Source organism: Capra hircus, chromosome 29 (genome assembly GCF_001704415.2).
Source record: "Capra hircus breed San Clemente chromosome 29, ASM170441v1, whole genome shotgun sequence".
Classification (NCBI taxonomy): Eukaryota; Metazoa; Chordata; class Mammalia; order Artiodactyla; family Bovidae; genus Capra; species Capra hircus.
The window spans coordinates 25,739,556-25,761,624 of record NC_030836.1 but is presented as its reverse complement, the minus strand read 5'-3'; the positions used below and the strand labels follow the sequence as shown (position 1 = coordinate 25,761,624).

Here is a 22,069-nt window from a genome sequence, read left to right as displayed (position 1 = left end):
GACAGTACTTCTCCACTTGGAAAAAGAGACAAACTAGAGCTAAGAATCCCAAATGTGTTTCGGATGAAAAATACATTATGAATCAAGCGGTAACTGTGATGGGTCATCGTAAATATTTCATTAACACATCAAAAATACTCTGATGTGTTAACTAAAAGAATAATTAGGCAATGGTATTTAGATCTCTTCTAATCTGCCACGATCCTCCAAGGAAATAAGCCAATGAGAGACAAGCTCCCCACTTCTGATGTAACAGCTTTGGAAAAGGAGGACAGTGAAAAGCAGGTCCGCTGTCTTAATGACAAACTAGAGCATTCCACGAAGCCTCAGGACCCACATTGCTAAGCCCAATCCGGGAGTGCCTTTAAGATTCCATTCACAAGTTACCTCCATTCTGAAAGAAAGTATACCTGCACTCAAGAATTTCTTCAAAATGGGGACCAGGACACTAGGAGCCTGGGCAACTGGTACCATTCCTCCATGTCTGCCATTTTATTCACATAACTAATAAACAGGCATCTGTTCTTTCTTGACAGCCAACTATTAAAGAACGCTTTATTTAAGTGGGCCATCCAGGTGAATTATGGAGTAATGTGATAGACAACATGCAAATTATGAAAGTTAGCTCACAGCCATTCTGCAACACGACCAAGATAAACTAGGGTACCATACATACTACGTGCAAACAAGTTTTCTCAAAATTAATAGTCTGGGCTCTAGATAACCCTGAAAGACATACAGATCAAACTGTGTTCTTTAATTGAAATTCTGTGAGACAATACCTTATATATTCACCCACTTACACAAAGCACTGAACTGTTTCTCACCTTTGCTTGCTTAGAAGTGTTGAGTTTGATGGCAGAAACTTTTCCCAAATGATCACCTACAAATACTCTAAGAATAGCTGTATCCCAACAGAGAGCTGTAACTTTTCGGCCTTTGTGTTCTGAAGACACATAAATTCGTTCTGGTTTCCCACGACGCTCTTGATTTAATTCCCAAACAACTACAAGACCTTGACTGCAAGAATGGAGACACAGAAGCAAATTTTCGGCAGTGGTGAAAAAGGTACAATTTCACTGCATCACAGAATCACTTATATTAAATATATAAGCATATTCTTATTCTTCAGAAAAGAGGAAGTAGAAAGTCAAGATATTAATCTCCTTGCTTTAGTCCACCAATCCAATACAAATGGAGAACTCTGAGGTTCTAAATTATGTTACCTTTCTACTGTGAGGTCTCAGAAATGTTGCCTCATATTAGTGTTTTCCACAAATCCTATCAACTGCCAACTGCCCATCTTGGTTTGCTTGGGTCTAAATGGTTTCCCAGGTCACAGGACTTTCAGTGCTAAAACAGGGTGAGGCCCAGGCACACCAGGATGGTTGGTCACCCTAATATACACACAACCACATTTTTCAATCTCAGATGCATCTGGGAAAGATCAGGTAGCTTCAGAACAGTCTCTCACCTGGTAGCCACGGCAACATAGTCGTCATCATGTACACAGCAGGCGATCTGAGAAACTGCACCTTCCTAGAGCACAGAAGGAAAAGTATTAGGCAGCTCCTCAAAACTGGGTAATTTACTGCTCAATCTCAAGTTTTACCTTCTTCTTTTATTCCAAATGATATTTACAATGGAGAACTCACATTTATGACAGATATTCCAGATGGTACATGACAGGGCAACCCTTAATCTTACCCTGTGAGAAAGAAAAAGCCTGTGCTTCCAGCCTTCTTTCTGAATGAGGTTGAGTCCTCCTCCTGAACTGCCCAAAGCCAACCATTTTCGAGACACGGCTATGCTCGTGCACTAGAAACATGGAAACAGACAAGTGAGAGACTCTCAGTCACTTAGCAAATCACACTACTGGAAATAAGATACTGAGAACCTGTGTCAGGCTCCTCCCCACCAGCCTACCCACTGCCCAGTTAGATAGCATCCAACGGGACTCAAGCTCTTATTCTAGAGTAGTGAAAGACACAGAAGAAAGGACATTTTGGTTTTAACTTTTTAACTGAATCGCAAAATGGCTGAATAGGCTCAATTGTATAAATGAGTAATTTCCCCCTTGGCAGAAGCCAGTTACTAGCCGATTCATCTTCTGGGCAGTTCAGCTAGGTCATTCCAGTGCTGACCGCAATGATGGAAGCTCAAGTACCCAGGGGATAAAGCAACCACTTTAACCATCTGTTCAGGTAAATCCTTTCTAGTCTGTATGATGAGCACAGAAAACCCACAGCTCTGAGAGCCAGTGAGACTGTAGACGACACAAATACATATCGCTGTACTAGTACATCTCCCCACACCTTCCGCTCCTTATCCAGAAGCAGCAGTGGGTATGCTGTGCCCAGTACACTTGGTAAAAATTACTGACTGGCAAACAAACATATTCCCAATCCTCTTCAACCTTGTTTCTTTCTACCATAGAAGCTGGAAAATCCAAATCTTCACTTACCCAGTTTCTTTTGCAGCTAGGGGGAGCCCTGGGACTCAAGTCTAGCTAATGAGACTAAACCCTGTGGGGGCATCCTGGAAAACTCTGCCCTCTCAGATAAACGGTAGAATCTGAAGGGGAAGAAAGCCTTTGTCTCAGGCAGCTCCATCTCACTTGAGCTGCTACTGGAGATAATCAAGACTTGAAGCCAGCCTGCTTATCTTGCAAATGTGACCAACGGTCAATATACAGAAGCTAGCAGAACAGGAAAGAGGAGAGCCTCGGTCCTAAGGAATATTAGTGGCCACCACACTAAACCCAGAAACAGCGACCTCAAACCAGGTTATAAACACCTTTATTGCTTGAGCCATTACTGAGATTTTCTGTAACTTGCAGCTAAAAGAATGTCAGCTATCAACCCTCATAATTGTTGCTCATACTACTTTGCCTATCACTTCCTGTTCCTTTGCTCAGAGGCTAGAAGGGTGCTCTGGGGTGAGGAATTGGTTATGAGACTGTTCTTTACCATGTCATTCCTAAGTTTATCAAATGAACTCAAGAGTTAGAGAGAAGCACATACTCCTTCCCACAGAACTAATTTTTGGCTAATTTTGTAATGCTAATTTTTAGCTCTGTTCCCTTAAACAGAGGGGGTACATCAAATTCGTTGTTTTGAAATGAACTTCATAGAACTGCAATGGTTCTTATTGTTCAAAAGGCAATGAGGTATACTCATTTAAACTACGTTATTTTTAATCAAATACATTACTTTCTGAGAGAAGGCAGTAAGATTTGGGGGGAGGGGTGGATTCAGTAATCAATATCATGATCTTTAAGGATGGGAAAGAAGGATTCAATCAACTGTTTGAAAAATAAATCAAGAAAGTGCTAAGAAAATACTGCTTCTATGCAAAGTATTACAGCACAGGTAAGAACACCCCGGAGTCTATAAAACATAAAAAATGTTTGGGGGGGTACACATGTAACAGAGAACGAACCAAACTATGAATATGAAAATAAAACTGATACATGGATCAAGAAAATCACCTTTAGACGAGCAGAGTCCAGCCTCAGGGCTGAAAGTAATGGATCCAGAGACTCAAATTCTGCAAGAACATGGCTGTAGGACTCTGGTATCACTGGCACAAAAGTCATTTACCCAGATAGATGAAACTACGTTGAGGGACAGGCACAGTGATCCTGAATACAACCTGCAGAAATATAATTTAAGAAGCTCACCACTCTTTCAGCAAGCATTACATGAACAGGTGTTACAGCAAAGAACAAAATCTGACTCCATGTTGGATCTGTTCCTTTTAACCTTTGCTCCCCATTGCTGTTGCGATCCATACATAATGGCCTGCCTCAAGGAACCCTGCACCTCTGCCTGTATCTTAAACCAAAATGCCTTTCTTCAGGACCCGCTCCACCTGTGGATGGCTACAGGAAGGGAGAAATTAACACTCTCCTCCCTGACATTGGCCATTCCAGGAGATATTTGCAGGATTAATAGCCTTTTTACTTTACTTCCTCACCTTCCTCCCCACCCCTATAAAACAATCTGGTATCCAGACCCCAATAAGATGGTTATTTTGAGACACGAGTCTGCCATTGTCTCGGTCAGCTGCCTTTTCAAATGAAGTTATTCTTTGCCTCAACACTTCTGTCTCCGATTTACTGGCCTGTCATGCGGTGAGCAGAGCAAGCCTGGACTCAGGAACAAGTGGAAAAAACAAGGACACATGAGAAAGGGACAAGGATTCCCTGCTCTGGAGGTGCCTGGCACCTAGGTGGAAAGAAAACATGCAGAAGTGACATTATATGTGACAGTCAGCTTGTCCTGTATCATTCCTTGACTCCAAAACTCCCAGAGAAAAAATCCAGACTCTCAAGGTTCCCCATAATCCTGTCCTACTCTATTTATCTAACAGTCTAGAATAGACACTGCAGAACATAAGGAAAAATTTTGTCAAGCTCCTCTGCGGCAAAATAGTAACTCCAGCTGCAATTCTTTGAGCTGTAACGCATCTGTCTTTAAGTCTCTCACTACATTGAATGGTTATGAGCCCACAATTCAACAGTGCTTAACAGGAAAGGGCTTCTGGATGGCTTCCTCCAGCCTGTGGGAAGTCAGGTGTCGAGAATTAGCACACCAAGGAGAATGAGAGCTTCAGTATCAGACCTGATAGGAAAAAACAGGAGTAAGAATTCACATCCCTGGGATCGCAAAAGTCAGACACAACTTAGTGACTAAACAAAAGAATACAAGGGAGCAAATGCCAAGCACCCAGTGAAGACTTTGTAAACTAACACAAGCATTCTTACCTGTTCAACAACACCCAAGTGTATGTTTCTGTCAAATTATACAAGTTTCCAGAAAAAAAGAAACAGAATTTATGAAAATTCTACCCATTAATTTTAACTTTTCCTCAATCTTTTGTTACCTACCAAGTTGAGAACAAAAAGCAAATACCACGGAAAATTTCAGAAATAATTGTTTATACTTGCTTTTAATTATTTATACCTTGTGGTTTTGGTGGTTTTTTTTCCCAAAAACACATGTATTCACTCACTCATTTATTCAACAAATATGTACTTAGCACCAACTATGTGCCAGGCATCCTTTTAGATCCCAGAGATACAACAGAGGACAAAACAAGTCCTAACATTCATGAAGTATACTTTCCAGGGGCAAAACACATATCGAAGCTTACAATACTTTTTACTGCTTACACATAAGATAGTTTTATTTTCTGCTATTAATGCTGTTTTTAATACAGCTTGATCTGTGCAAGAATGGTGTTCTGGAAAAAAAAAATCTTTAGGAGTTCTCCTATACTCAAAATATTATTTAAAAATCTTCTCTCATTCTTTCACCCATTCACATTATTAAGTATTACCGACACAGAAAAATCAGGATCACCAGACAAACAGCTCTGCTCACCATCCAGTTCTACAAGGGTTAAGTCCCAACCCGCTGCAGTTGCTGACCACCCCGGCACTCTGAGAGGAAATTAAGTCAACAGGATGAGGCCCGCTGCTGCCGACAACAGGCCCCTCAGATAGTTAGATGTATATCCCAGGAAGAATTTTAATCACCTCAGAATTTTATATATCCCCATACATAAAAAAGCACTAAAATCTGTTCTTTATGATTAGCAGTAGTCTTTTACCAAGATATAGGCTTGCCTGCACTTATTTCCTAGCTAAAATTCACATGTGAACTGTCTTCTCTCCTACCTCTTCAGAGCAGTTTCCTCAGAGCTAACTGAGTAGCTATCGCCCAGGCTAAAGTCCTCAGCAAGCCCCTGAGTAAAATGTAAACTCATAATTCTGGTGTGTTTTTCTCCAAATCAAAAGCTTCTAGTAAAATATGAGGCACAGTGGTGCTAACAAGACAAAATAATTCCAGAAAGCACTTTATAACCAACTAAGGAGGAAAGACAAATCACACACACACACACCCCCCTCATACATACACACACACACACACACACCTCATACACACACACACACCTCATACACACACACACACCTCATACACACACACACACACCTCATAAGGGGAACAAAAGCAAAGTAATACATCGGAACACAGAGGACAGAGAGATCACACTGAGTTAAAAGTAACCACAGAAACCTTTCTAAGGGAAGCAGCACTAGATCTGAGGAAATGGAAAGGGTAACGAGGCAGCAAGAAGCCAAGTATTTACTGTTGTTCAGTCACTCAGTTGTGTCTTAGTCTTTGCGACCCATGGACTGCAGCCCACCAGGCTCCTCCGTCCATGGGATTTCCCAGGCAATACTGGAGTGTGTTGCCATTTCCTTCTCCAGGGGATCTTCCCAACTCAGGGATCAAATCTGCATCTCCTGCACTGGCAAGTCAGAGGATATATTTGGAGAATATAAGTCTTTGGCTGAAACACAGGATACAAGCAACGGAATAAAAAAAGATAAACCTGGATTTTAATTCAGGTACAAGTTTCAAAGCACTATAAATCTCAAACCAACGAACCTGAACAAATTATAATTTGGTAAGCAACAGAAAGACATTCAAGGATTTAGTACTGGTAGACAACATAATTTCTGTAAAGTGCTGTGGGCAGACACTAGAAACCAAAGACTTGAGAAAAGTGGTTAGAAGTGAGAAACTAAAGATAAAGTCTTTTAGTTTCTCAAGACATCTTGCGGAAAAGGAGAAAACCTCTCTTGACCTTATGAGCAGGGGAGACTCAAACAGAATTTAGAATGATAGGGACTGAAGATACAAGAAAAAGAAGATGAATCACTGTGTAAGGTCCTAAGGAAGACAGAAAGGAATGACATCAAGACCACAGTGGCCATCTCTTCCACCTGCAAACTTAAATTCTGATCCGGATAGACCATTTGGCATTGATCTCAGTGAAGAGAGAATGACCTGGAAATTATGACCTAATCGGGTAAAAAACCTAGTTTCTATTTCTCTGAAAAAGACTTTAATAGAGATGAGAACAAAAAGGGAACAGCATATACAATGTCAGTCCGCAAGAGAAGTTGCTGAGTGTTAGTGAAAGTGAAAGTTGCTCAGTCGTGTCTGACTGTTTGAGACCCTGTGGACTGTAGCCCGCCAGGCTCCTCTGTCCATGGAATTTTCCAAACCAGAATACTGGAGTGAGTAGCTGTTCCCTTCTTTTGGAGATCTTCCCAACCCAGGGATCAAACTCAGTCTCCTGCATTGCACACAGATTCTTTGCCATCTTGAGCTATCAGGGAAGCCCAGTGATAGTGTTGCTGCTGCTGCTGCTAAGTCACTTCAGTCATGTCCGACTCTGCGACCCCATAGACGGCAGCCCACCAGGCTCCCCCGTCCCTGGGATTCTCCAGGCAAGAACACTGGAGTGGGTTGCCATTTCCTTCTCCAATGCATGAAAGTGAAAAGTGAAAGTAAAGTCGCTCAGTTGTGTCCGACTCTTAGCGACCCCATGGACTGCAGCCTACCAGGCTCCTCTGTCCATGGATTTTCCAGGCAAGAGTACTGGAGTTGGGTGCCATTGCCTTCTCCGGGTGACAGTGTTACACCATTCCAAATCTATACCTTCCCTTGCGCTTACTTTGGCACTGCCTTTCTTTGGGATTGGAATGAAAACTGACCTTTTCCAGTCCGTGGCCACTGCAGAGTTTTCCAAATTTGCTGGCATATTGAGTGCAGCACTTTCACAGCATCATCTTTTGGGATTTGAAACAGCTCAACTGGAATTCCATCATCTCCACTAGCTTTGTTTGTAGTGATGCTTTCTAAGGCCCACTTGACTTCACATTCCAGGATGTCTGGCTCTAGATGAGTGATCACACCATCGTGATTATCTTGGTCGTGAAGATCTTTTTTGTATAGTTCTTCTGTGTATTCTTGCCACCTCTTCTTAATATCTTCTGCTTCTGTTAGGTCCATACCATTTCTGTCCTTTATCGAGCCCATCTTTGCATGAAATGTTCCCTTGGTATCTCTGATATTCTTGAAGAGATCTCTAGTCTTTCCCATTCTGTTGTTTTCTTCTATTTCTTTGCACTGATAGCTGAGAAAGGCTTTCTTATCTCTCCTTGCTATTCTTTGAACTCTGAATTCAGATGCTTATATCTTTCCTTTTCTCCTTTTCTCTTTGCTTCTTTTTTCACAGCTATTTGTAAGGCCTCCTCAGAAAGCCATTTTGCTTTTTTGCATTTCTTTTCCATGGGGATGGTCTTGACCCTGTCTCCTGTACAATGTCACGAACCTCATTCCATAGTTCATCAGGCACTCTATCTATCAGATCTAGTCCCTTAATCTATTTCTCATTTCCACTGTATAATCACAAGGGATTTGACTTAGGTCATACCTGAATGGTCTAGTGGTTTTCCCTACTTTCTTCAATTTAAGTCTGAATTTGGCAATAAGGAGTTCATGATCTGAGCCACAGTCAGTTCCTGGTCTTGTTTTTGTTGACAGTATACAGCTTCTCCAACACGCTAGTAAAGTGATGCTCAAAATTCTCCAAGCCAGGTTTCAGCAGTATGTGAACCGTGAAATTCCAGATGTCCAGGCTGGTTTTAGAAAAGGCAGAGGAACCAGAGATCAAATTGCCAACATCTGCTGGATCATCGAAGAAGCAAGAGAGTTCCAGAAAAACATCTATTTCTGCTTTATTGACTATGCCAAAGCCTTTGACTGTGTGGATCACAATCAACTGTGGAAAATTCTGAAAGAGACAGGAATCTCAGACCACCTGACCTGCCTCTTGAGAAACCTATATGCAGGTCAGGAAGCAACAGTTAGAACTGGACATGGAACAACAGACTGGTTCCAAATAGGAAAAGGAGTATGTCAAGGCTGTATATTGTCACCCTGCTTTATTTAACTTATATGCAGAGTACATCATGAAAAACGCTGGGCTGGAAGAAGCACAAGCTGGAATCAAGATTGCTGGGAGAAATATCAATAACCTCAGATATGCAGATGACACGCCCTTATGGCAGAAAGTGAAGAGGAACTAAAAAGCCTCTTGATGAAAGTGAAAGTGGAGAGTGAAAAAGTTGGCTTAAAGCTCAACATTCAGAAAATGAAGATCATGGCATCTGGTCCCATCACTTCATGGGAAACAGATGGGGAAACAGTGGAAACAGCATCAGACTTTATTTTGAGGGGCTCCAAAATCACTGCAGATGGTGAGTGCAGCCATGAAATTAAAAGGTGCTTACTCCTTGGAAGAAAAGTTACGAGCAACCTAGATAGCATATTGAAAAGCAGAGACATTACTTTGCCAACAAAGGTCCATCTAAGTCAAGGCTATGGTTTTTCCAGTAGTCATGTATGGATGTGAGAGTTGGACTGTGAAGAAAGCTGAGCGCCGAAGAATTGATGCTTTTGAACTCTCGAGAGTCCCTTGGACTGCAAGGAGATTCAACCAGTCCATTCTGAAGGAGATTAGCCCTGGGATTTCTTCGGAGGGAATGATGCTGAAGCTGAAACTCCAGTACTTTGGCCACCTCATGCGAAGAATTGACTCACTGGAAAAGACTCTGATGCTGGGAGGGATTGGGGGCAGGAGGAGAAGGGGACAACAGAGGATGAGATGGCTGGATGGCATCACTGACTCAACTAACATGAGTCTGAGTGGACTCCGGGAGTTGGTGATGGACAGGGAGGCCTGGCGTGCTGTGATTCATGGGATCGCAGAGTCAGACACGACTGAGCGACTGAACTGAACTGAACTGCGCTTACTATCTCTGAAGACTCCTTACCTCCCAGACCTACTTACCAAAATCTTCCCAGGCTTTCAGGTCCAGAATAAGTCCCACTTCTCATAATTCTCAAAGTGGAAGACTCATAGATAACTCGTTGCACACATCCACATAATTCAAAAATTAATCTGAATTAAGGTTCTGGATCCCTGAACATTTTCAGAAAGGGAAAGGAAGTGCTCCTTCTCATGAAGCTGCACAGTCCACTCCTCCACAGCTCACACATTATAAGGTACTTCTTTACTACTGGGCTGAAACCTGATGACTTGGAACTTTTATTCCCAACTGTGGCTTCTACAGTTTAAGAAAATGTCTGCGTGCATGCTAAGTCACCTCAGTCGTGTCTTACTTATTGCAACCCTATGTACTGTAGCCGGCCAGGCTCTTCTGTCCATGGGATTCTCCAGACAAGAGTACTGGAGTGTGTTGCATGCCCTCCTCCAGGGGATCTTCCTTACCCAGGGATCAAACCTGCGTCTCCTGCATTTTGATAGGCGGGTTCTTTACCAACAGTGCCACCTGGGAAGCTCAAGGAAATGTTTACGCCTTACAAAACAGTCCTTCAGTATTTGAAAAATGTCATGAGGTCTTCTAAAAATTTACCACCACCAGTTCTTCACTCTTGCTGACCTGACAATTTCCAAATTCCTCTCAGTTCTGATAAGCTTTCCACACAGGGCCTTTAGTTTGCCTGAACATGTCCTGTCCAGAAGTGAACATAAAACTCTTCAGTAGCTTAATAACCAGAACAGAGTAGAAACACTAACTTCCTTGACCTGGACACTAAGTTTCTATATTATGTCCTAAATCAGTATCAGAGGCAGTTTTTTTGTGTTTTTTTCCAGGTATGTTTTTAAAGTAGCCATGTCACACTTCTGATTCAACAGAGAAAGAAGCTAACACCCAAAGAAATTTTCAAACAAAATTAATATAATCTTCCTAGCTAGTACCTGGGCTTCCCTGGTGCCTTAGTGGTAAAGAATACGCCTGCCAATGCAGGAGACACAGATTCGATCCTTGGGTTGGGAAGATCTCCTGGAGAAGGAAACGGCAACCCACTCCAACATTCTTGCCTGGGAAATCCCACAAATAGAAGCGCTTGGGGAGCTGTAATCCATGGAGTCACGAAAGAGTTGGAGACAACGGGAGCTGTAATCCATGGAGTCACGAAAGAGTTGGAGACAACTTAGTACCTAGATACAGTAGAATTGAGCTCAAATTTAAAGCTGCTATTAATCAAATTTAACAATGGATATAAAAAGTACCCTGAAATTTTTAAGCTGTTCAAACAAGAACAGTAGAATGTTGATACTTGTTAAAGTTTGGTTAGGTATACATGAGGGTTCATTGTACTATTCTGTCTGTCTGTGTTTGAAATTTTACTGAACAAGATTTTTTATTGAGGTACATACAGTTAAATTACAATGCTGTGTTAGTTTCAAGTGTACAGCAAAATGACTTAGTCATACACATATATGCATTCAAGACTTTTAAGTAAATATTTAACAAGAATCTCTGTACAAATCTTTCATTCTATATAAACCTTCTATGCATCCATGGTTTAATATATGCTGTTTCTGGAATCTTCCTCCAGATAAGAAAAACCGGTCTCTCCACAAAACTGAGTTTAACTATTACTTCTGTCACAGTTAGCCTAGCAAAACACTAAGCAAACAGAGGGTGGCCATAAATGCTTACCAAAGTCAATGAAAAAACCTTTTGAAGAGCTGGTTTACTAAAGGTCACAGAGCTCATAAGCAGAGGTGAGACTAAAATCCACTAATCTTGAGTCCAAATCTAATTACCTTTCCATTTCCCCTATTGCTTGATGGCAACATAAAAAGCAGTAGGATCAAAAAAAGGTTTTTCTCTTGGCCTAGTACTCATTTTACTGAACCAGTTTGCTGTGCGAACACCCAACTGCAAATCACAGCGTTCTCTTTTCCCCACTAGACGCGAGGAAGGAAGAAAAGACGAGAGAGAAGGAAAAGGAAGAAAAATTAAAGATATTATGCAAAGGGGAAGTTGGGGATTTCCTCATAATGGGATCTTTCTATAAAAAAGGCTGAACGCCAAAGAATCGATGCCTTTCGAACTGTGGTGCTGGAAAACACTCTTGAGAGTCCACTGGACGGCCAGATCAAACCAGTCAATCCTAAAGGAAATCAACCTTGAATATTCATTAGAAGGAGTGATGCTGAAGCTGAAGCTCCAATACTTTGGCCACATGATGCAAAGAGCCGACTCTTTGGAAAGGACTCTGATCCTGGGAAAGACTGAGGGCAGGAAAAGGGGAGACAGAGGATAAGAAGGTTGGATAGCATCACCGACTCAATGGACATGAATTTGAGCTAATTCTGGGACACAGTGGAGGACAGCGAAGCCTGGCGTGTTGCAGCCCATGGGGTCGCAAAGTTGGACACGACTGAGTGACTCAACAACTACTACTCAAGTAATAGAGAACTCCTCTCTACCTTAGACCAAGAAATGGCGACTCACTCACTCATGCACTCAACATGTCTTGCACGCATCATTGCAGACATCTGACCACAAGCTCCCTGCCTAGCGAACTCCTAACTTAACAGCAGTTAACTTTAATACTACATTCAGATCTCTTGAAAGAAGAGGCGGTAATCAAGTTTTCAAAGCCAGGCTCACAGCCTGTAAGTCTCAGCCCCTCTCCACCACCTCTAGGCCGGCAGCCCCCAACTTTCTGTGGGTCACAGCCTCTCTCCCGGTTAGGCGCCCGCACACTCACCGCGCGCTAAGAGCCGCACCTGAGCTTCAGTCTTCCCTCCTACTCCTCCCCGCCCAGGCTTACGTCATCCCGGAGCGCCGGGGACGCCGGGACAAATCTGTTAACGGCACTTCCTCGTCACGTGACGGGTTACGCCCTGCTTGCGCGTGGTCCCTCCCCCTTCGGCCGCGGTCGCGATTACGCTCTCTGCGGCCTGCCCGCTGCCGGCCGAAGACGCAGCGCCGAACGGGACCGGAGGAGCTCTAGGCCAAAGGGGTGAGACAGCCAAGTTCCTGGGACCTTTCACCGCTTAAAGCCGGCGAGAGGAAATGAAACAGGCGGGCACCGGCGGAGGAGGGAGGGAACTAGCGGAAGGTGTCATGGCGGCCGTGCTCTGGGGTCACGTGCTCCTCAGGCCCGCCTTCGTACTTCCGGTCACGTGCCCTCCGAGTTCTCGCAGCCAGCGATGGAGGCGAGACCCCCTGGTAACAGAGGCGGTGGCGGCGGCGGCGGCTACTGGGTTTCAGCCTCTTTCCCGCAGCGTCTCTAAGAAGCCCAGCGGAACTCGACTCGACACAGCGCAGTAACTTAGTCCCTGCCCAGGGCCGTCTCCCACCTGGTAAGTTTAGACCGAAAAATGGGGGTGGACGGGTGGGTGATGAGCTGACAGGCCTGGGGGCCGCAGGACGGCACGGAATCTGCCCCTTTTTCCTGTATCTCTGTCGCCGTTGCTGCAGTTCCCAATTCTGTTGTCTCGGTTAGCCGTTTATTTTTCTGAAGAGAGGAAGAGGCGACCCCTAATCTGCTTGTCTATAGGAAGCCAACTCCTCCACTGAAAGCAGGGACTCAAAGATGTACCCGAAGCTGGGATGAGACTTGGCTCATGAGGGTGAAGGACGTGGAGGCCTCTCTCTGGCTGAGGAGCTCTTCCCGTTAGAAAACGTGCTATTGTGTCTTTCGGTTTCTGTAAGGGAAAAGCTTTCATCTTAGTTCCACACACCTTTTGCTTCGCTTGTCAATCCTGTCCCTCTTAAAACGACCTTAACACGTGTGCCAGTTCACCCCACCTCCGCCACACACACCAAGTTTTGATCTTTGCCCGACTTGATCATGTTTAAGCACCAACGCATGGAAATATATAATTATTTTAGAAATTCTCAAAGGCTAAATTATGTAAGGAAGTGTTTTCGGTTGACTCTTAAACGCCTGTTTTAGGGTCTATAAAAAGGCGGCGGGGGGGAGGTGTGACGGGAGGAAAGAGATAAAAACTTAACCTTTTACCCATTAACAGACCCAGTTTTAAAAACATACCGAAACTGTGTGGTTTAAAGTATACTTTGCAGTAAGTACTGACTCCATAAGGAAGTGGAACAATTTTTCCTAGTGAATTCTTACCAGAAACCCCAGACATATAAAGCAGCATGCCATGGTGGAATTGCATTTGGGAGCACCCGTCCTAACCACTCAGCCTCCCCTCTTGGGACACAGTTTGAAAATCACTGAACTCGACTTTGGTAACTAAAGCAAGGTTGCCAACCCTAAGGTAGATTTTGAAAAATCAAAGGTAGAAAAATGAAATGAAGAGGTCACAGCAGAGGGGAGGGTAACCTCTAGTATCAGGGTTTTGGCATACAAAAGGACTAGGCTCTAGAAGGAACTTTGTGCCTTTTAGCTGACCAAAATCCCTGGTTTGGAAAAAAGGGAGAGGTAATTTGGAGCCATTAAACCTGTTCTGCTACTCTCACTCAGCCAACACTTAGCAGTGCAGCAGATTGAAAGATTTGAGTCTGTTCTGGGTGATACTAATAATAAATAGATATGGTAGTGCTTATGTGGAAAAAAAAAATCACACAAATGCAGAGAGAGCTGTTTAAAAATACCAGGAAGGTTGATGCAAAGAGAGGAATCGGTTAAAAACCGTGCACCAGACGATCAGCTTCAGTCAGTTGTGGCTGCTTCCTATATCTCCTGCTCTAAAGGCTTACATCTTCTTCCTGATGGTCTGTCTGTACATCTTTTAGCCCTGCTTTTCTGTGCTGCTGGTTTTCCCCTCACGGTCAGAAGTTGTCAGGTGTACCTTGAGCTTTCCAAGCATTTTGCCCACTGTTTCTACTTCATGGATACTGCTACTGGAAGTGTCTTTAGTTCTTTCCTCCTTTCTGCACTTTGATTACCAGCTGATTGCTCTCCTCTCACTGTTGGTATCCTGCTGTTGGCGTGCAGAATTTTATCAGTGAATACAAGCCTTCACTTCCTTCTGTCTTGCATCTCTGTGGCATTTCCTCCTCCTTCCTTTCCCTGCACTGCTGTAAAATGAAAAAGTGCTTGGTCTTAAAATTGCTACCTCAGTTTATCCATTTAATGCCCTCCTTACATATGTGACGATCCTTATAACAGTACATTTTGGTCACTCTGTACATACTTCCAAGGTTTTATTCCCTGTAGTGCTGAATTGTTAACATTTTTTAGGATTGCCTGACAGCAAGCAGCATTCCAGATCTCCATTTTGTATGCTGGCAGACACAGAAGCGCTTTCTCTAATAATAATCCTCGTTTTAGAGAGTGATACGGAATTTATTTCATGTGTCTTCTGTTTTGTTTTCCTGCACCATTTATCTCTCACGTTGGAAAGGGAATGGAAATGCAGAGATACAGGATGTAGGAAATGGAAAGTTAAAGATTTCTGCCAAATAGTTTCAAATTATTCTTATCCCTGTTTACTTATAAGCCAGTTATTGGAATCTGTGAGGAATGGTACTGTGATCTGTGAATTAAGTTCCTGAAGTTTAGTCCAGAATGTATGTACAAAGGTTTCTTGTTTCTTAACCAAGATTGTATTCTTTTAACAGCAGAGATCTTGCATAGATGTCACAGGTCCTCGGGCTTAAATATGCTGCTGGGCTCTGTATTGCCATGAACAACATATGCAGCCTCTGCCCTACTTTGTGAAGCTTGCAGTCTTGCCAGGAGACATACGTTAAAGAGTTACTTTAAAAATTAATTACAGTAGTGATAAGTGCTGTAAAGAGAAGAACAGGAAACCTTGCCTGGTGACTTTGAAACTTGGAGGAGACCAAAAAATGAGTACAAGCAAGTTGATGGAAAGGGAGGAGACTGTGTCAAGGCTCAGTGCAAGTAAATATTTAACTGCAAGTGAATTAATGCCTTTGCTGGAGGATTTTGCTATTTAAAGAAGTCTTGTGGCAGATTATTTCATAAAGTAATCTTTTAAGTAAAGCTAGATCTTCATCAAGCCGCTTTATTTAAATGTAACCGCATCAGTATTTTTCCTAAACAAAATATTCTGTGGCTCTTACAGAGTTCTACTAGAAAGAACTTTTTGCTTCCCCAAGGAGCCCCCTTCAAGAAAAATCTAGAAATCTTAGATGCCATTGCAGGATAGTACCACTGGTTCTGTTAAACTTCCTAAAACTGGTCCTTCTGTAGTTAACAGAGGTGCTGCAGATGAGCAGGGAAATTTGCCAAGCAAGTTATCTGTAAGACAGTCAGCTAGTTATTCCCAGTGTTCAGTAACTTGTCTTCATTTTTAAAGCTTCCTCTAAATGAATTTTAATATGAATGGCTTTACCTTTTGTTTTTCCAAATTGATTTAAAGTAGCCAACTAATAGTTCTATTAATCTAATTTATCCTCCGCTCTATGGTTCCTCTGTCTTCATTCATCTTTCTTCCTTACCGTCCCATCTCAGAAAAGTTTTCCTGTTCTTTTCCAAAGCTAATACTTTTATTTGTGCCTGTAAGCCCAGTTAATTGGGGACTTTCTCTACCAGCTGTCCTTGCTTTTCCTCCATACATGGACATACTTGAAATTATCCTGTCATTATTTGCTTATCCCCCTCCACACACCCTCCCTACCTGTCTTTCTCAGATTTTAATTCATGTTTCCTAAAACATGGTTCCTGTGGTATGCAGTTTAATTTTACAAAGTATAGATAAGTTTTTAAAATTTTTGCAATAATTTATGCTACAATATTAATGTAAAAATATTTAATGTTTCCATAGATGTTATAAAATTAAGTTAAAATTTTAATACTAAATAAAAACAATATGCATATTACAAAACTTGAAAATAACAGTTGTTTTCATTCTTACCCACACTAACCACCTGTAACATTTTCCCATGTTGCCTTATAGATATAGTTTGATAGATCATCAACTCTTGGAAAGACTTTTTTTTTTTTTTTTTTTTAGGTATTTAGTTATTTGACTGCACTGGGTCTTAGTTGCGGCTTGTGGGATCTAGTTCCCTGAACAGGGATCAAATCCTGGCCCCCTGCCTTGGGAACCCAGGGTCTTAACCACTGGACCACCAGGGAAGTCCCTGGAAAGACATTTTTAATAACTTTTTCTCATTACAAAATACAGTGTTTGTTGTAGATAGTCAAGAAAACAAAAAGAACATTGAAATCATCTGTAGTCCTGTCACCATAGGTAACCACTATTCAATTGGGTATATGTCTCTCCTGTCACATATATTTGCAGAGTAGCGTAATGGAACTCCAAGGTCAGACTGACCCAGATTCAAACCCAGTTCTACTTCTTGATGCTTTGGGAAAGCTTCTGGATTTCTTAGACCCAGTTTCCTTTATCTGCAGGATGGAACTAATAATAGAACCTACCTCAGGATTGTTAACTGGGGACTCAATGAGATAATAAAGAATTTAGCCCAATTGCTGGCATGTATTACAAGCATTCAATAAATTTTAGATAGGTTTTTTTTTAATTTAAGTGTATATAATCAAACTAGGGTTTTTTGCTCGTTTTGAGCACCTAACGGAATTTTTTTTAATGTTATTAAATAGTCCTTTAGGGACTACCCTGGCAGTCCAGTGGTTAAGACAGTGTGCTTTCACTGCTGATGGCCGAGGTTCGATCCCTGGTCAGGGAACGTAAATCCCACACACCGCAGCACAACCAAAAAAGGGAAAAAATAAAAAAACACTTATTTAAAACCATGGTTTTTCAAACTTTTTAAGCAACAGTAATCAAAATTTCAGGAGGACATCAAGTAAATCAGTTAAAACATGGCATTAAGAATTTTGATCCTTTATCATATATGATGTATATTAAAGCTGGAGGTTGTAAATAACATGGGAAAATGTTTTCAATCACAAGTAAACAAGATGATTAACTTGGGGCATTTTTTAAAATCCTTTTTTGTTACTGGACTTAATGAAACTCAGTCCCAGCATTTATAAATGCCTGCATAATACAGACTATCTTTACCTGCATGACTTAGCAGCACCTCAGACTCATTTTCAGAGCTGAATTGTTTGTCTTCACTTACAAACTTGTTTTTTCTTCTGTTTCAGTAAATGGCATCACTGTACTCCTGTCAGCAACACTTAGAAGTGGGGTGTGAGTAAGCAGCTCTGACATCTTCAGCACAACATCTATTAATTCTGCTTCTCAGTACTTCTCCTTGTCTCTTCCTCTCCGTTCTCACCGCCCGCCGCCTGCTTCAGACCCTTCTGGTCCCTCTCTTCAGTCTCTCTCATATTGTCTTAGATTAATTTCCTAAAATACAAATTGGTCCCCTATTTTAATCTTTCAGAAGTTTTCTATTGTCAACCACACAGTGGAGTATTTTCCATTGTCTGCCTCCATCTTAACTCTTCAATTTCATATCCCACTGATCCCCATTATGAATTTTGTGCTACATCCAGAGCAAACTAGTAACCATCCCTAGCCCCAATCCTTGAGTTCCAAACCTTTGCCCCAAGCCATTGCTTTTGATAACAATGCTTATTCTCTTTTCTCTGTCAAAACCCTCATTTAAGACCCAATTCATGAATAACATACATTAAAAAAAAACGAAACTACTGATTCATGTAATACGGTGGATTTCAAAAAGCCAAAAATGAAAGCATACGTGCTGCATGATTCCATTTCCAATGAAATCCTGGAACAGACAAAAACTAGCCTGTGGTGATAGGAATCAGAACAGTTGCTGGAGGGTGGGAGGAAGAGAGTAGACTAGAAAGGGATGCGAGAAAACTTGGTAGGGCGATGGAAATGTTCTCTCTCTAGTTTTGGGTAATGGTACATGGGCATAAACAGTTGTCAAAATGCGTCAAACAGAACACCTAAGAACTATGCATTTTGTTGTTTTCTTAATTATAACTGCATATTTCTTAGTTGCCCTAAGGTATCTATGACAAAGCCTCTTGTGTGAAGAAGTTAAGTGCCTGAGTCATAAATCAGAATGTTTTTTTAATCTCCCTGAACTTTACACATTCTAATTTATATGGATTCACACACCTGTCTTGCTCGCTAGACTGGAAGCTTTCTGAAAGCAGAAATTGCAACCGGCAGACATTTGTCATAATCCTTAGACTCCTTGGCTCAGTACAGAACTATTGAATAAATAGTCAAGTTCACACTGACTCTTTTCCACTTGGGGATGGAGTAACCTGTAAGGAAACTTACAAAAGGGAAGATCTGGCTAATCAAAATTCAGGTAGTAAACTTCAGAGTAATTAAAAGTTTAGTCTTTTTTTAACTTGTGTTTTTTATATTTAAATCACTGCCTCAGTGAGTAAGAAATATTATAATAAAGCTTCACTTGTTTGCTCAGATTTAATTCTTATGACACCTGTGTATGTTAATTTGTCTGAAATTATAACTCATACCTGAACAAGTAAATCTTTTTAAGCTATATTTTAAGTCACTGCTTTGAGAATGAAAACTAAAGTCATAACTTCACCAGAAATGGCATATATGCCCTTTGTGCTACCAGTTTCCCCATCCCAGCCCATGGCAGACTTCATCAGTTGTGGCATCCTGCCTGCTGAACCCAGACTCATTCTAGATAGCCACACTCAAGGCGCTAGGCTTTGGGTTGGGTGGTTCAGAATCCCAGAATTGGGGAGAAGTTGAGGGAATCTCCAGGCAAACGTTTCCTAGGTAACAGATTAGCCATATACAAATGAAACTAACAGTTGAAGACATTTGATTGTTAAAAGATGTGGGAAATAGCATCTGAAGTATTAAGTGTTAAATTATTTCAGTTTTATTTTTAAGCACACAGAAGGAAACTTAGACCAAGTTTTTAGATCTGGGAGTGGTTTTAGGAAGGCTGTACAAACCCTGTAGCTCTTGGTTTTTTCAGTTGGAACAATTTGAACTGAATTATCCAGCAGTATAATTCTAAAGTTCTACAATTCCAAGAATAGGTTATAAACCACATGCTGCTGCTGCTGCTGCTGCTAAGTCACCCCAGTCGTGTCCGACTCTGTGCAACCCCATAGATGGCAGCCCACCAGGCTCCGCCGTCCCTGGGATCCTCCAGGCAAGAACACTGGAGTGGGTTGCCATTTCCTTCTCCAATGCATGAAAGGGAAAAGTGAAAGTGAAGTCACTCAGTCATATCCGACTGTTAGTGACCCCATGGATGGCAGCCTACCAGGCTCCTCCACCCATGGGATTTTCCAGGCAAGAGTACTGGAATGGGTTGACATTGCCTTTTCCTTATAAACCACATATTTGTAGTCAAATCATACATTTAAGATTTAAGAATATAACTGAAAAAAATAAATCAAAAATACTAGGATCAGCGTATGTAGAAACGGTTTGAAAACTGGCAGGTGCATCAGTTTTGTATAAATTCACACCTGTGATATGAACAAAATGAAATTTAATTTTAAAGGAATAGCGCAATACTTTAACTTTGAATGAGGGAAACGACTTTTTTTTCCCTTTATTACTCATTTTAGTTTTAGAAGGGACTCAAAATCAACAGATCCAACCCTAATTGAGATGTGAAATCCTTTTTTTTTTTTAGCACCTTCTAGCCATCATGGCAACTTCATCTGAAGAAGTTTTGTTGATTGTAAAGAAGGTGCGACAGAAGAAGCAGGATGGAGCTCTGTACCTCATGGCAGAAAGAATTGCTTGGGCACCTGAAGGCAAAGATAGATTTACCATCAGCCATATGTATGCAGATATCAAATGTAAGTCAACTATACTAAGGTGTGATGTATATTGTTTTTGTTAGTAATTTTATAAGGAGACAGCTTTTACAATCTTTGTGGATTTTCTATTGTCAAAAAAAGTCAATTGTATTGACATAATTACAAAGTGGGGTCACTGAATGTATATTATTCTATCACCTGCCTTTCTACAGTAATAGAGTATGTACAATTCACATATGTAAATCAATCTCATGTAAAGATTTCCACACATACTTTCTTTTTAAGAGTTACCTAATAGTCCACTGAATGGAGTTAGTCGTTTACTTAACCTATTGAAGGACGTTTAGGAAGTCTCCAGAATTCTGTTATTGAAAGCAGTGTTGTAGTATTGACCTGTGCACTAACATCTTTTTGAGTAGGTCATGTGTATGGGATACACCTCTTCAGTGGACTTACTGGTTCAAATGGCTCATGTATTTAAAATCTTGATAGATGATGCCAGGTTTCCCTTAATAAAATTGTATCATTTAAGTAAAGTTGTCTAATCTTTGGTAATGTGTCCATTATCTATTGAGAAAATAAGCTCAGTTTTATATAAAATGTAGATGGGAGAAATACAGAGCATAATATATTTATATCCTTTTTATGATTTTCAAGTATGAAAGCTAACATCAAAACCCCTTCTCTTTTCCAACTAAATTAACTTTGAATTTATTACCCAAAGGGTATGGCACTTTGTGGCTCAGTAATTAAGTTTAAAGGCACTAAGTGAATCCTGAGATTTAGAACCTTTACTCTGAAAGGGATTTCTGCAGTTTACCTAACTAAAAGATCTTGAATAGGAGGGACCCCAGGGGAGTCTGGGCAACAAAGCCCTTGACAAATTGTGGTATCTTAACTGTAACCGTTAATATGAATTCATTTATCTTCCTGGATATGAGATTCTTCTCCTAGATAAAATCCTTTGCATATTTCAAGAAATATGACACCTTAAAACATAGGTAGTCCTCAACTTGCGAGAGGTCAGTATACAAGGTCCTTTGTATATGAACAGTTCCCCAAAGGGCTTACCTCTAATTTGCTGCTGGAAATGACCAAGATCTTCATCTTTCTCCCCTGAAATAACTTAGTATCTTAATTTCCAAAAGGAAATACTGTTTAAAATTCATTATATTAATAATTCAGTACTGCTTGAGCTATCTGGTCTTTGTCCAGTCTCCTGCCAACACTGCTTAAAACTTTGTTTCTGTGGAGAAATGCCTCACCAATAATAATCTTGCAAATTAGCATTGGTTCTTCTGTAGCCTCACGAAATAGGAACTGTCTGTATTAGCACTTCTTTTAAGTGGGAAGCCTGCTCTATACCTTTGCAAAACATAGACTCTCTGTGATTCTTACAGCATGCAGTAGAGAACATGCCTATCCTGTCTGTTGGGAGGAGAGCACATACCAAACTCTAGATGTGCATAAAATCAGTTTTCATTTTAAGTTGAATATTTGAAAGAATGCTCGTTTCTGAAAGAAGCCATTGGAAGTTTTCAGTAATAACGTTCAGTTGAGTTCAGTCACTCAGTCGTGTGCAACTCTGCGACCCTATGAATTGCAGCACACCAGACCTCCCTGTCCATCACCAACTCCTGGAGTTCACTCAGGCTCATGTCCATCGAGTCCATGATGCCATCCAGCCATCTCATCCTTGGTTG

At 41.3% G+C, this 22,069-nt stretch overlaps 2 protein-coding genes across 3 annotated transcripts in view; one reads left to right on the top strand and one right to left on the bottom strand.

The window, feature by feature from the left end:
• The window catches only part of HPS5 (HPS5, biogenesis of lysosomal organelles complex 2 subunit 2), a 44,847-nt gene extending 31,958 nt beyond the window's left edge, over positions 1–12,889 (bottom strand). The window contains exons 1-5 of one of the 2 annotated variants that reach the window (XM_005699540.3): positions 12,456–12,889; positions 3,491–3,654; positions 1,708–1,818; positions 1,475–1,539; positions 828–1,020 (exon numbers count right to left, since the gene is read on the bottom strand). In XM_005699540.3, the coding sequence (XP_005699597.2) occupies positions 828–1,020; positions 1,475–1,539; positions 1,708–1,818; positions 3,491–3,598 (477 nt within the window). In that variant the 5' untranslated portion in view covers positions 3,599–3,654; positions 12,456–12,889. The remainder of the gene's footprint in view (positions 1–827; positions 1,021–1,474; positions 1,540–1,707; positions 1,819–3,490; positions 3,655–12,455) is intronic. The other variant, XM_018043000.1, reaches the window with a different exon arrangement.
• Positions 12,883–22,069, top strand: part of GTF2H1 (general transcription factor IIH subunit 1) — a 29,803-nt gene continuing 20,616 nt past the window's right edge. The window contains exons 1-2 of the mRNA XM_005699541.3: positions 12,883–13,053; positions 20,237–20,405. Of these exons, the coding sequence (XP_005699598.1) occupies positions 20,252–20,405 (154 nt within the window). The 5' untranslated portion in view covers positions 12,883–13,053; positions 20,237–20,251. The remainder of the gene's footprint in view (positions 13,054–20,236; positions 20,406–22,069) is intronic.